Consider the following 14,547-nt stretch of genomic DNA (forward strand, 5'->3'; position numbering starts at 1 on the left):
TTTTTTTTTTCTTCTGTTTTTCAGAATAAATCTCTGAAGCCGGGGAGCGAGCTTTTAAAGGAACTCCGGATGAGAGGTGAGCCGAAAGGTGGCGATCTTTTCTAGAGAGCTGAAATTGCCCCGGGAAAAACTTAAATTTTTGCGGCTTGAAGGTTTCGTTCGTAAGGAGGAAGAAATCGGAACAAATGAAAGTTTATTTGTAATCATAACAGAAAAATTCAAATACAATAGTTTCTGACAGAAAATAAGACAGAAATGATTGTGAGTTCTTCCAATCAGTCAAAAGCAAAAATTTAATAACAGTATCGTCGCTCGTACTGGTTCTTGACTTTTTTGAGTCGTCGGACGGCCTGTCTGGCAACGTTGCCACGTCCGTCGCATGCCCATCGTCGAGCGGCAGAGCTGAGGGCCGAGTTGATTTGCCTGTTTAACTTGCACCAGTCGCCCTCGGAGAAGACGCTGACGTCCTCGCTTTCCTCCTCGACGGCGTCGCACTCGGCACCGTCTCGGTCGCCGTTGGCAGCGACGATCTTGGCAGCCCAGCTCTGGATCTTGGCGACGTATCGTTCGTCCTTAGCATTGCCGCCGTAGAGGCCATTCTCGACGAGACGCTTTTAAAAGAATTTTAGTAAAAAGCAACTGTTTTTTAACATCTCCGAATACATACGTCAAAATGACCAAGAATCACGTCGATTCGGTCCTGGACGGCGGAGGCCTGGACGAGGGCAACTGTCGCGGCAAAAAGCTTCATTTTCTGTTTTTTGATCAAAACTGAATAATTTTCCGAAGGTTGTTGCTGATTTTATACTTTTTTAGAGCCAGAAGGTGGCGAACATGGCCACGTTTTAGTTTTGTTACCAAATTACTCGATGACCACATTACAATGTTATTCTCACATCTGCATGGCGTTTAGAAATAGTTCAGGACTCAAAAATTAGAATGATAAAATTTTTATTATTTTTTTAAATTTTAAAAATTTAATTACGTTTTTTCTTCAAGAACCTTTCTAAAAAAGGACTTAGCTACTTCTATAAAGTTCATAGTTTGCTCTTGTTTACCCCTCATTTCAAACTCTATTGCCCCTTATAAATTAATTGATCTAACAGTCATTATCTCATAAAATGAATATTTTATTCAAAAATGATCTTTAAAAACCGTCCACTCAACTACTTTCTCATCAAATCTTTCAAGTCTACTAAATGGCGATTCGCGAGAAACTGCAAAAAGAAACAGGCAGGGTTTCGTTTGACCATTTTTTTAAAATCGTTTGTTTTCATAAGAAACAGCCAAAGCGCTTTTTAGGCTTTTTGAAAATGCAGTTTCTATTTTCAATCATTTTTTTTTACCAATTTTTTGCTATTTTCGAAGCTCGTTTAAAGCCCATCGTCTGCTAAACGACGAGCTGGTACGTAAGCAAAACACAAGAAAAAGCACCTGCTTCGCTTATCACCCTCATTACTTGGCCAATTTGCGGCTTGTCATTCTCAGCTTGAAGCTTCTCAGAAGTCCTTTTCATTTCGAAACTGGCTGTTTAACCAAAACTGCGGGATTCTTTTTCGAATTCTTCCTAGGCGCTGTTGGCGGGGCTTTTTCAGCAGAACAAGAAAGCGAGGAAAAATGTTGAAGCTGTTCCTAGGACAGATATGGGTAGGTCAGGATTCTTGAGCTTCCAAAATGTCAGATTTAAGGAAATGACACCCTTATTTCTCGTTCAATTCTAAAAAGACTTTTTCAAGAAAATCTTCTTCTTCTTTTTTTTTTGAAAACGAAAAACCGCAAGCGGCTCAGAGCTAGACGAAATTTAGCTGCGCTTTTTTAATAATGCGCGGATTTTTTTCTCGTTTCGCTCGAAGCCGCAAATTGCTTCTCATTTTCAAAAATAAAAGGTTGACTACACGAAAACTCTTCTTAGAATAGAAAGAGAAATAAGGGTGTCACTTCCTTAAATCTGACCCTAAAATTATTTTTAGATGTTTTGGATGCTGCGTTCGAGCGGCTTATTCTTTCAGGAGGGGCTTTTGACTTCAAAATAATCGAAAAAAAGAGGACTAAAATTGTCATATATTTTCGTCGAAATAATTATAGTAATTCTTCCTTGAATTTGCCAGGAATAGAAGCAGGAACAACGTAAGCTTGTGCTTACAAAATGCATTTCAAGTGCAACCCGGTTGCACTTCTAAACTCACGTGATCAGCTCAAGAGCCCTTTGCTAGAAATACGTCTGCGCTGGACGTTGCGCAGAATCGCCTTTCTACGTAAGTCGCTTCAAGTTCTGCTTTATTTGTTTTACGCCAAATGCCATAATCGCCAGGGACAAGACCGTCTTGGTAAAACAACTCGTGATAACAAACGCTCAAACTGCTTGTTTTCTCAACTGACGTCGGAAAACGAGAAAGATTTTTGTTAAATTGCATTTTTGTGAATCTCGCAAAATGATGATGTCACATTATTTTATTGATTTTACTATTGCTTACACCCTTATTTTTCTCTCAAAAATAAATGTGTCATTATTTTTTGAGAATTGTAGATGAAAAAATATCAAAATCTAATCGAGGAAAAAACAATTCCTCTTTTATTTTAATGTCAAATAAGGGTGTAACTCTCTTATTTTGAGATCTTGACAAAAATGCCATTTTCAACAAGAAATTTTGTGTTTTTCATAAAGTATTTTCTAAAATATGATAATTTGAATGTAAGACATTCTTAAACATAATGTTCTCTGCTAAAATTTCATTTTTGAATGTAAGAAGAAAGCAAATTTTTTCTAAGACTCAGGAAAAAAATAAGGGTATCACTTTATTAAATATACAAGAAGACATTATTTTTAAGGATCCATAGTATGGATTCCATACCCTAAAAATTAAGGTTGGTGTCTGGAACCGACAAAAAAATTTCGACAAATTTTGCGTGGGCGGCTACTCGGCTGCTGATTGGCTGGTTTGCCGAATCTGGGCTTCTCATTGGTTTAAAATTTCCATGCAAAATTTGTCGAAATTTTTTGTCGGTTCCATACACCTCCCCAAGAATTATCCCTAAGGGTGTGCTCTCCTTAATTCTAGCATTTGTCTTCTAGGCCTGATTGTCGGATCAAAAGATGTCAACCGTCCACGACCATCAATTTTCATGGACGAAACAACTTCAATACTTTTCAACCCAGTTCGAAAATGATCAAATAAAATATGAATTCGGGTCGCCCCGAGTTCGTTTTAATCAATTTCATGTGACTCCGAAATGATCTAACCACGTGATATATTTTTTCTTTTCAGATTAAAAGAAGGGATGAACGTTCATTTATTCAAATTTGGTGAGGTCAAATTTGATGGAATTGAAATAACGAGTTCGGTTGGCTCCTTCGCGCTCGTATGCGTCGAAATCTTAATTGGGGATCACGTGATTCATAATCGAGAATTAAATAAATCAACTCACGTGCGACATCTTTAGCTGTCCATTTCCAGTCCAAGGGGCCGTCGTTGGACGAGATCGATCCTAATCCTGCGGAATCAGCTGATGGACCTCCTTCTTGTTGTTTCGGGGTCTAGTAAGAATCCAGTCAGTTTGTTAGATACTCAATTTTTATTTATTATTCTCGTTTGGAAGATCGTACCGATTTGGCTCTGTCAGAGTCGTTCTATTTCAATTATTGATACTGGAGTAACTAGGGTGGAGTATAATTGCTTACGTTCGATTTGAGAAGATATCCATGAGCATCGGGTTTGCCTGGAGAGTCGATGAAACGTCCAGGAAGACGTTTTAGCGTGGTTCCGCTGTAGATTGGATCTGGTTGATCAGAACCCTGAAAAATTACTCACTTTCGTTCAAATCTAAATTATTATCTTTATTAGGGTGGTCAAAATGCTCGAAAACTCTTGACAGGGGAGATAACGGAAAGTCGATTCCTTCAGCCAAAGTTTCGACGGCTGGCCTCAGTAACCAGTGTAGAAAACCTGAGTCAGGATCAGAAAGATCTGTAATGAAAAGCCGCGGAGCTTCTTTACAGATTTTTCGCACCCTGACTCAGGTTTTCAACACATGGTTTCGAAATCAATTCGTCTGCCTCTTCCAACCCCCTTCTAGTAAAACCGCCTCGAAAACTTACCTTGGACTGAGGGATGCAGCTGATATCATTGATCTCTAAAGACATATTTTTTTCAGTTGCCTTTGATTTAATCTTTGAAAATCTTTTCTTCGACTTCCGGTCTGGCCGAAAATTGATTCAGAGAAAAGCACTAATAACTCATCAAGACTTTTTTATTTCAGAAATCATGAATCTTCTCAAATCAGGCTTCTTCTTCTTCGTCATCTTCTTCTAGAAGAGGATGGTTTGTTTTATCGTTCCATTCTTGCTCCGTGTCGAGCGATCCATCTGTCCAATTATAATTGCACTTCAGCTACGTCAAAAACGACTCAAACACATTCTTCTTTTTATAACAAGTCAATTCGTCGTAATTTGGCTAATTTTCAAAACAACTGTTGGTTCCTGTTTTGCGTCACCAAAATACGAATTATGCGATCTTTTGACGAGTTCCTTGTTGTCAGTGCAGCATTGACGGCAGATGGACACTTCAATCGTCGAATTCGCAGGGAAGCATTGATGGTACGGCCCGGGCTGGTCTTTTTACGGGGAAAAAGGAAAATACGGAAGTACAAAATTTCGAACTGGATCAAGGAGGGATCTCACGCTCTCGTAAAGAAATCTACGAAAAATCGAATCGAGCCTGAAATAATATCTTACGAAAATCTCTGACGAAAAAGATAAGCCTCGTTATTGACTTGGAAACTTTATGAAACTCATTTTTCTGAAGATTTTTTCAAAAAAATCGAATATCTTCAAACAGAGCAATTTTTACAGAACGACCCAAAATCCAAAATCAAATAACATCTGTTAAAAAATTCAAAAGCAAAAAGGATTCAACTAAGACATCACTGATGTTCCATTCGTAAAAAACTAGGGCAGATGTTCTCAGCAGGAAACCGATCTCGCGAAGATAAGGGGTTCTCTAGCGCTATCAATTCAAAAATCATGCTATAAAATCAGATCTTTCGCCTCAAAGATGCATCATAAATATAATTCATTTTTAAAATGAATTCCAAAGGGAATCTAAGAAGTTAAATCGTCGCCAGTTTCCAGTATGGCAAATTTAAATTTTTTGAAATGAAGCTACAATTCTAACTGTTCGAACGCATCTACATCCACACCAGAGAGTCACAATAAAATGACAATGAAATTTAATTTCTTCATTTCGAATTTCCGTTCCTTCAGTTTGCCCAAAGAAAAAGTTGAAGCCCATTACTTTTGGAAGATCTCGCCCATAGAACTTGTCATTTTGCTCAAATTCGGCGAGGCAGGCCTTCGATTGCTAAAGAAAAAACGATTTATCGAAAAAAATTAAAAAAAGAGTTATTGAAAAGAATGATCGGCGATTTCCGACACATTGAAATGCTCATCGCGGAGATCGGATTAAAAGACGGATGATCTGTTCTTATTGACTATGTCTATCTCCAAAATTGACACGAATCTCGGAGACGAGGAGGAGAAGAATCAGAGCCTTGACAGGCTCTTGATGATGTTTTCCTTATTACTGAAATTTTGCGTTTATTTACCTTGCAGCCCATATGAACCTTGGTCACATTGCCAAAATGTCGATTTTCTCTGATGTCACAATGATACTGCTCATCCTTGCTGATTAAAAATTGAGCGATTTTCTTAGCGAGCCAAATAAGTTACCAGTTTACGTAGTAGCCTTCAGAAACGCACTCTTCGTACGAGGCAGAGTGACACTTCCAGCATTGGTGACCATTGTGGCCTAAAAACAAAAAATTCTGAAGTTCAAATTAAGAATCAAAACCAATCAAAAGCCTTTATCGGGTGAACAAGCCATTCAAAGGGCCTAAAATCTCGAGACCAATCAAAAGACTTCTTTTCGCCAACAAGCCAATCAAAATCCTTTTTTTGGTTCATCGGCCAATCAGAAGCTCCGTTTTTCCATGCGAAGAATTTTTTGCCCGCGAATGTTCAATTAGCCAATCAAAAATCATCATTTTCATTTCGAGCCTATTAAAAGCCTTAATTTTTCTTAACCGCCAATCATGATCCCCAATTCGCTTAATTGGCCAATCAGAACTGCTTTTTTTATCAAACGACGAATCAAAGGCCGAGTTTAAAATTCTCCATAAATTATGGACCATAATACTGTATGTTACCTGTATGTTTCAAATGATTACGTCATTGGTAACTCAAAAGCAATAGAATGCACGAGATAATACTCAGTTGCACAATCGAGATTTGAATAAAATATTGCGGGATTAGAATTTGACGTTTTCGCAGCTCAGGGCCGAATAGACATTGTCGATGATCATTATCTTTATTGTATTTGTAAATAAGCCGCCTGTCAGACGCATCAATTATACACAAAATGACGCTCAGAAGAAAAAAAATGGGAATCAGAGTGGAGACTGAGTGCCACTGTCAGTTGGTAAGCGTCCCTGCTTTCCAGTCTGAGCAGCCGGAATATGGCAAAAAGGCAATTTTGAGAAGAGGGGTGGTCTGATTTCGAGGAAAAACAAAAAGTCCTGTTTTACAGTCAGAAACTGTAAGAATCAGTCTGTAGATGACAGGCAGACCGACCGATGAAGGCTAATACTGTATGAATACAGTTACTAAGATACTGTCTCACCAGAATTCTTGCTTTTTTGATTCAAAATTTGTTCGAAAATTTGAGTCGAAAATCGTACTTACCCATCGTTTCATCGATTTCGCCATATTCATCCTTTCCATTCAGATAACTCGGTAGTTCCTCATAATAATTTACTTTATTCTTATTCTGCTGTTTCTTCTTCTTCTTTTTCTTCCTTTCTCCAAACTCATCCACGTCATCGTAATAGTAATCATAATAGTTGTCCATATAGTAGCTTTTAAAAAGGGGTTCATTTTCTGATTCCAAATTCAAACGTCATTTTGGCTTTGGAATTTGCAAAATCATCAGTTGTTACCCTTTCCTTGCGTCATATGAGCCAATATCTGAATCCGACATTTGACTAAAATGGTTAATTAGTAGCGCTGTCCATAATTATTGAAGGAATATTGAGGCTGATAAAATATGGCTAAAATACACCAAAATAACCCCCTGTCTTCTCATAAGCTCCAAAAATCAAACCAATTTTGATCCGAAATTTCACTTTTGAGTCAAATATTTTTCGAAGGTTTCAGGGTTTTTTTAGTCAAATAGAGTTGACGTCATTAACCCCATTACCTCTGCACGGCAAGAAGATTAACCGCCGCGATTTGTAGCGTCCTCATCCTCCTTGATCCTCTCTTATGTCGGCTTTTACGTATTTTTAGCTGTCTCTCAGAGGATAAGCGATTTGACTCCGAGCTCGGTTGACTTTTTCTTCTTTTTGATGCACTGAGCTGCTTTTTCATCCTTTCTTGCTCAAATGAAAATGAATCATGCTAAAAAGCGATTTATAAGAATCACTGTAATTGAATTACTGTCAAAAATTTCGATTCAAAATCGAAAAGCCGCTTGCGGCTTCGAGTAAAATAAGACAAAGAAGCCGCGCTTTGCGCGGCTAATTTATTATGGTACTCGAAGCCGCAAGCGGTTTCTCAATTTTGAGTCGAAATTTTTGACAGTAATCTAACTAAAATGATTTTATATAAACGGACATTTCAGAAGTTTCATATCAAAATTTAAATATTCAGATCCGCAATAAAGAATATTGCCAGGCCATAAATTATGTCTGAACTTCGTCTCACCCTCTGCCAGATAGTCTGAAATGAAACACTGCCATCTGAAATTACAGTAAGCAGCTCATACTCACTGTCACTGATGGCGCGCAAGAGTCCCTCTGGGCACAAATAAAAGCTGACGCGGAAACTGTACTAGCGAAAAAATACAAACGAAAAAATGTCGAAACAGAATTTGCTGAAAAAGAGTTTATCATCCGCGTCGAAGTGGTGGAAGAGTTTGGACCAGCCAGCGAGCTCGCAGACTTTGAGTCCTGCCGAACTAGCGGGCATTCCGACCAGCGAAGATATTCATTATGATTACATCATGTAAGTCAAGAGGCTTTTTTTAGATAAGAACTTATTTTCATGCAAAAAAAAATTAAATTAAAAAATCCTATTTTTTCGACAAAAAAACTTCGACAAATTTTGCGTGGGCGGCAACTCGGCTGCTGATTGGCCAATTCGCTGAATTCGGGCTTCTGATTCGTTGAAAATTTCTATGCAAAATTTTTCGAAATTTTTCTGTCGGTTCCAGAGAACACCTCATTTTAACCTTCTTTTTACCAAAAAATCTAGACTCCGCCAAGCCCGCGAAATGGGCCGTCGTCAAACCTCCACCGACTCCAACTCCTCCAACCAATCAGAAAACTCTATCAGCAGCTCCTCCTCTTCCCAAGTCCGAATGCGAAAAACTCCCAGCTCCACTCCTCGTCGCCCCAAATCCGCCTGCCCAATTCAGCGAGCTAAAACCGAAACAGCTTCAGAACCAATTTCATCAAGAAATTCTCCGAAAACTCTTCCAAAAACTCCAGTTCAAATCGTCCAAAAATCGACGCCCCTGAGCTCCGAAAAGCGAAAATTCTCGCGACAAAAGTCGGTTAACAAATGGTCGATGAAAGAAATCAGCTGATCCTCTTCCTTTGCTCCTTTTTGACCCGAAAAAAGGTCATGTGACAAACAAAGCAAAAAAACTTGTTGAAAGCTTATTTCCTGCTAAAATCCCAATTTTCTCCTTGTGTAAAAAAAATTGAAATAAAAAAGTGTTATGCAATTTTTTCGAAACAAAATGCCCTTGATTTTTGGTCTTATAAAATAATATTCAATTTTTAATACTATTCAATGCCTTTTTTGACTTTTTTTGCACTTTTGAGTGGGTTTTAAATGTTGTTTAAAATGATGCTACCCAATCTCGTTTCGTCGAAAAAGTTTCTAGAATCAACTAAAAACAAAACAACACGTTTCGGCTTTCGTGACATATTCAGTAATCGTGACATTCGTGACATATTCAGTGGCGACCCAGAAACCCGAGGAAAAAAATGAATTCAACAACCACCAAACAGAATACGAAAAAAGAGAAGGGACGAATTCGACCAGTTTCTCTTTCCTCGTCCAGAAAAGATTTTCCGAAATCGTCTTTGGCAAAGTACAATGATGATCAGAACAGAACTTTCACTATCAATCCTGACAAGTTCAACAAGAAAAAAAAAATCCACAGAATGATATTACAAATAATGATTATCTAAGCCCGTCGGCGGAAATGTATGAAAACGCAAACGAAGTCGATCTCGTATTTTTTGAGAATTCAATGACTTCGCCGTAAAGTTTTTCAATGCACAAGATGTCGAAACCAATGACTCAAAGCTCTTGTAAAGGAATGAGTTCTAACATGGAAACTTGGAAATATTGCTGTTTCTATCCTCTTCACTTGCGTTGAAGCATGATTCTGATGCCTGCAAAAATTTCGGGCGTCGGGGACTCGCAGTACCAAAGCTTTTTGTTACTGTCAGTACCAATTTTGGTACTGGGAGTACCAATTTCGGCTTTTCGAGTGATATTTTATCGAAATATTTCAGTCGGAACAATAGTAGGTGGGTAAATAAAAGTGAACCCTGTCCGAATCAGTAAGTTTCTTACCATTGAACCCGCGGAGCGGGCGTTCCTGGTTGACTTAAATTTTGCCTTGCCAAAATTGGTACTGGGAGTCCCCGGTAGCCAAGATTTCTAGTTTTCTTTGATGCCTGAAAACTAACTTTTAAATCAATCGAGAATTCTTCTACAACTTTGCCCCTGCACGCAGAAGGGGTTGAGTCTTATCAATAAAAATCTACAACGGCAAGTGCAGGGCTGCAAGTGTTATCATTTTCCGATTGAGTGAATAGGGAAGGCAGTCTTATCTCGGCTAAAATGTTCTATCCAACAATTAACTAAGTAAACAAAAAAAAAACAAAAGAAGTTACGGAAATAAATGAAGCATCTTCGACTATTTTTTGTCCCCTTTGATGCACATTTTTGCGTTGGTTTGAAAATTTAAAGAAAACAATATTTTAAAAAATCTTTAAAATGGATCAACTTTTTTTTTGCGAATTTACAAAAGATCCCAGAAAAAATTCACAGCAAGAAGATATTGAAACGAATAGCACTTCCGCACACAAATTTTATTTTAAGCAATTGTCGTCCTCCATCCGGCACGCTCGTCATCTCCTTCGTGTCTTTGATGATTCCATCGTCGCCACGAAATTGCTGAACAACCGCGTGAAATCGGAAGTTTTCTAAAAATAAATTTCAAAAATTCAAATTCAAAATCTTAACCTTTGCTCTTGATCCAGAGATAGTGGTTCGCGTCCTCTTTTGGAGAAATCCTTCCATTTCCATTGCTTTTGCAGGCGGCACGATATTCCAACTCCCAGTCTTCGAAAGCGGCCTTCTCGTCGATATGAGTGCATAACTTCGAAGAGAGTTTTTGAAAATTCGTTTTTGATTTTTAAAATTTAAAACTCTCTTTCCTTTATGTTTACTCGCCCACCAAGAGCAAGGAGTCTAAGCACGCTTCGTAACACCTCTTTGTTGAATCCGTCTCTTGGTCCGCCATGTTTAATACTCCGATCATCGCCATAGTAGCACCCAGCAAGATAATATAAATCGTTCACATATTTCACTCCAATTTCTCTCTCCAATTTCATCAGCTGTTTCACCCTCGTCTCTTTTCTTTTCTCCCTTTCTTCCTTTTCTTTTCCAAACTTCTGAATTTCCCTTTTCAGCTCTTCATTTTCTTTCTTCTGATTTTCGCTTTCAATTCGAAATCGATTTCTTTGCAAGTCCATTTCTCCAATTTTTCGTTGATTTCGATCGTTTTCGTCGAGAAGGCTTTTCAGATTTTTTTGAAGCTCTTGAATTTCTCGCCGCATTTTTTCTGCTTCTTTTTGCCAGTTTTTTCGCTCAAATTTTAGTTGATTCCATTCCTAAAAAGATCGAAATTGAATACTTCTAAAAAATGAAAAAACCTGATCCCGTTTTCTTGAAGCCACAGATTCTCGCTGAAGAATATTTATTTCTTGCTTGAATTTCGCCGATTCTTCTTCCCAGTTTTCCCGCTGAGCATCGAATTCCTTCAATATTTTAGCCAACGACAAAAAATTAAAACTCACCTGTTTGACTTTGTCATTTTCGCGAATCTGTTTGTTGACAATATTTTCGAGCATCTGAATTTGTCGATCTTTTTGCTCGTTTTCTTCTCGCAGCTTCTTGATTATTTGAGCAGGAGTGGCCATGATGTCACTTGGAAGTTCTCCGTTTTCGATTCTTTCCACGACTTCGGCGAAGATTTCTTCGTTTTTGACCATCATCATGTTGTCTGGGCGAGATTCCCTTGAAGGATTGAGGCATTTTTGAATGAGAACTTCGAAATCGGTGAAATCGTTGTTTTCTCCCAAAATTTCAGAGAAAGGAGTTCGTTTTGTTCTTTTCATGTTTTTCACTGAAAATTCTTTCAAAAAGTTCTTGCTTGTTTATTCTACCGATTCTGCGATCATCTGCTGGTTGTGCATTATGCCGGCCAAAAGCGTGTTCCAAAGTGATCAATTCTTGAAGAACAAGTCCGAAGCCCCAAACATCGATTCTCGGCGACTTTGAGTCGACCTGATTTCGCAAAAATTCTTTTGTTTATTTTCAATCGTACTTTCACTTCTTCTATATATTTGATTATATCTGTGAAAACTTTCCTGGAGTTATATAAAGAACCGTATGTTCGACGACCCCTTGCAAGCCTTTGGTTGTGATGGTGTCTCGAACCGAGTCGAGAAGAGTCGAAATGCCGAAGTCGCCAAGTTTGATCTAAATATCCTCGATATTTGGAACACTATAATCAAAGATCTTACAGTGCATCCGTCGGCCATCATCATAACATTCGCCGGTTTGACATCCAAGTGCGCAATCTTCTTCGAATGGCAAAAACTCAGCGCCATAGCAAGTTGTGTCGCAATTAAAGTCGCTTCCTTGACGGAAGTCCGTCTTCCCTGTTCTCTCCTCGCCTCAATCCAGTCTTTCAAAGATCCCTCAGGGCAGAACTCCATCACGATGAAAGAAAAAGCATTCCACTCCCACCATTCTGGAGAAACTTTGGGCAAAAAGTCGACGAATCTAACGATAAACTGGCTCTCTACGCTCAAATCTCGCAAAATTCCAGCTTCTTCTTCCGCGGCGATGATAGTTCGAGGCCCCTTGACGGTGATCCACTTGATCATTACAGAAGCGCCGCTTTCGGTGTCGATAGCTTTGGTGACGCCGCGATCGTTTTCGAATTGAGCATCCTCGATTGACGCAAAACGACCGTTTTTCAAAGTTCGCGACATTTTTGAATTTATTAAAAATAGAAAAAGATCCTTCTCTCTCTGTCTCTTGTGCAGTTGTGTAATCAAAAGCAGAGCGGGTCGAATGTTACAAGTTCCATCGCCATGGAATCTGAGTTTATTGGCTTTTAACATTTTTGAATTTTGAAACGCGCAAGTTCTGAACAGAAAATGATAAATGAGATTTACTTGAGTCCCAATTTTTTTCGGTTCATCGACCTTGCCCTTAATTATTCAAACTCTTAGAAATTTGATTAGAAAGCGAAAATGACTTTTGAAATTATAAATAAGAAAAGGCAAGCTAAATTTCCATCATATTTATTATTGTAAAAACTGTATGAACAAGCATACAGAGAGTTTGTGGTGATGTCATTATTAGAAAGGGAAATAAGTAGAGCAGCTTCAGAAATTTCGACTTCGGTGCTGCAAATAATTTAATGATGAGAGCGAAAAGAAACCAGGCGAAATTGGCGAAAGTCGTGACTGCGGCAATTTTGTTTCTTCAAAAATAATGAAATTTTAAAGAAATTCAAAGTTCACCTGAATTTTTTTAGGTCTTTTTCCATTTTTTCAGCCATCTATTTCTTCTTTGCGTCAGACAAGGGACTTAGATGACCAACTCCAGCGCTGAGCATTTTTGCCCAGAATTGTTCCTCCAGTGGATCAGTAAATGATGAAAATTTTCGGCTGGTGTTTTTCAAAAAATAGTCTTTCTTTGTCGCGGCAATGTGTTCGTAAATTGAATTTTCTTGAGGACTAGATGTTGAACATCGCGTTCCCCAACTGATATTGTTCATATTTGCGATCATGTAAATCTACGAAGATGAAAATGAAGAAAAAAGAATCGGAAATTACCTGGAGGAAAATCGTATTCATTTGGATAAAAAGAGCATAGATGACACTGTTGAAAAAACTCTTGAAATCAAAGAAGAGTATGGTCGATATCAAATAAATAGCCGCTATTGCAAAAACTGTCAAAACAAGAGGGTCAAGAAAAAGCCTCAAAGTCCAAAAATCAGGAATAACAAAAGGAAGAACCATCAAGCAGACGTAGATTAAAGAAAGGACCTTCGCCGCCAGCAATTTCAATTCTTCCAAATCAGTCGCACAAATGATTGAATACATAATAACTGGATGGCAAAGGCTTCCCATCTAGATATGAAGCCAACAGCAGAGATTTCAAGCAAGTCCCAGATAACCAAAAGCATTGTCGAGACGCTAAGAGATGAAACGAGCAAGCAAAAAGCTTCGTAAAAGATGAAAAATCTGTTCAACCGTCCGTTATTTTTCACTGCTTCTTTTCTTTACGCGACGAGCTCGAAAATGGTGAGAAAAATGCTTCTTCTCCATCTTCGTCGCTGCTTGAAAAATGTTTCGAAATCCTCCGGCGCAAAGGTTTTGCATCGACTGTTTGCTTCGTACTCAATTCTAGCGCCGGAGAGTAGAATAAGAGTGCAGAGATATCTGTCCTCTCCTTGATCAAAGATAAGTTTTGTCCTCGCATCTGATGCTTCTTTCGCATAATCGCTCAAAACAGTCTTTATCGTGGACATTCTCAGTAGGCTCAAACAACCAGGCGAGCATAAGACAGAGCCAAGAAGCTGCTCAGTTGACTTTTGAAACCAATGTTGTATTGCGTACTCGAAATGCTAAAACCAAACCAGTGGTCCTAAGAAATCTATATTTTCAATCAACAAATGATTTTTACCAGTTCCGTTTGGTTGAATTTGATTGCAACAAGCGCCGATTTTAGATGACTTGAGCATTCTTGAGAGAACAAGATCGAAATCCTTCGGTTGAAAATCGACGTCGCCATCGAGCGCTAGAATAAACGAATTTTTCTCGTCTGCTCTTCTACCATTTGAGTCTTTCATCTTAGAAAAAGTTAATTTTTGACCAAATGAGGCAATTTGTTCATTATTGAAAATATATGTTTTATTATGTAACCTTTCCTGTTCCTGCCCAATTTTCCAGTTGCAGAGATAATTCATGTACATAACTTGCGACCATCTTTTTCCTCTCTTGATTTTTTCAGAATCCTTCAAATGAATAGTCAGATCAGCTCCAAAAGCACGGAACACCATTCGCTCACCATAAGGCGTTTCGCTTATTCTCCCTTGATTTCTAACATTTTCTTCGCCGTTTTCAACGAACAGTCTTTGAAGAATTCGCAAGTACTGATTGACCCACTTA

General features: G+C 38.4%; 4 protein-coding genes and 1 long non-coding RNA gene across 5 annotated transcripts; 1 reads left to right on the plus strand and 4 right to left on the minus strand.

Moving 5' to 3' along the window:
- Positions 1-176: 176 nt before the first annotated feature.
- LOC145699487 (uncharacterized) lies at positions 177-759 on the minus strand. The gene is made up of 2 exons (XM_081776759.1): positions 668-759; positions 177-611 (listed from the first exon to the last, which is right to left on the minus strand). Exons 1-2 carry the CDS (start codon positions 749-751, stop codon positions 294-296), a joined length of 402 nt encoding a protein of 133 aa, XP_081632885.1. The 5' UTR covers positions 752-759; the 3' UTR covers positions 177-293.
- A 2,491-nt stretch (positions 760-3,250) lies between these two features.
- On the minus strand, positions 3,251-4,446 carry LOC145699796 (uncharacterized). The gene is made up of 4 exons (XM_081777056.1): positions 4,097-4,446; positions 3,680-3,793; positions 3,427-3,535; positions 3,251-3,374 (listed from the first exon to the last, which is right to left on the minus strand). The coding sequence occupies exons 1-4, from the start codon at positions 4,139-4,141 to the stop codon at positions 3,292-3,294; spliced, it is 351 nt and encodes a 116-aa protein (XP_081633182.1). The 5' UTR covers positions 4,142-4,446; the 3' UTR covers positions 3,251-3,291.
- On the minus strand, positions 4,278-7,367 carry LOC145697884 (uncharacterized). Its single transcript, XM_081775090.1, has 7 exons — positions 7,251-7,367; positions 6,997-7,035; positions 6,737-6,909; positions 5,726-5,804; positions 5,602-5,680; positions 5,172-5,357; positions 4,278-4,388 (listed from the first exon to the last, which is right to left on the minus strand). Exons 1-7 carry the CDS (start codon positions 7,295-7,297, stop codon positions 4,278-4,280), a joined length of 714 nt encoding a protein of 237 aa, XP_081631216.1. The 5' UTR covers positions 7,298-7,367.
- A 541-nt stretch (positions 7,368-7,908) lies between these two features.
- On the plus strand, positions 7,909-8,764 carry LOC145699606 (uncharacterized). Its single transcript, XR_014134046.1, has 2 exons — positions 7,909-8,056; positions 8,306-8,764. It is a non-coding gene; the product is annotated as an uncharacterized LOC145699606 (long non-coding RNA).
- Positions 8,765-10,952: 2,188 nt separating this feature from the next.
- On the minus strand, positions 10,953-12,357 carry LOC145697885 (putative serine/threonine-protein kinase nek1). The gene is made up of 6 exons (XM_081775091.1): positions 11,884-12,357; positions 11,747-11,839; positions 11,524-11,644; positions 11,155-11,483; positions 11,045-11,115; positions 10,953-10,968 (listed from the first exon to the last, which is right to left on the minus strand). Exons 1-6 carry the CDS (start codon positions 12,355-12,357, stop codon positions 10,953-10,955), a joined length of 1,104 nt encoding a protein of 367 aa, XP_081631217.1.
- Between the last annotated feature and the right edge of the window lie 2,190 nt (positions 12,358-14,547).

Source organism: Oikopleura dioica, chromosome 2 (assembly GCF_907165135.1).
Source record: "Oikopleura dioica chromosome 2, OKI2018_I68_1.0, whole genome shotgun sequence".
Lineage (NCBI taxonomy): Eukaryota > Metazoa > Chordata > Appendicularia > Copelata > Oikopleuridae > Oikopleura > Oikopleura dioica.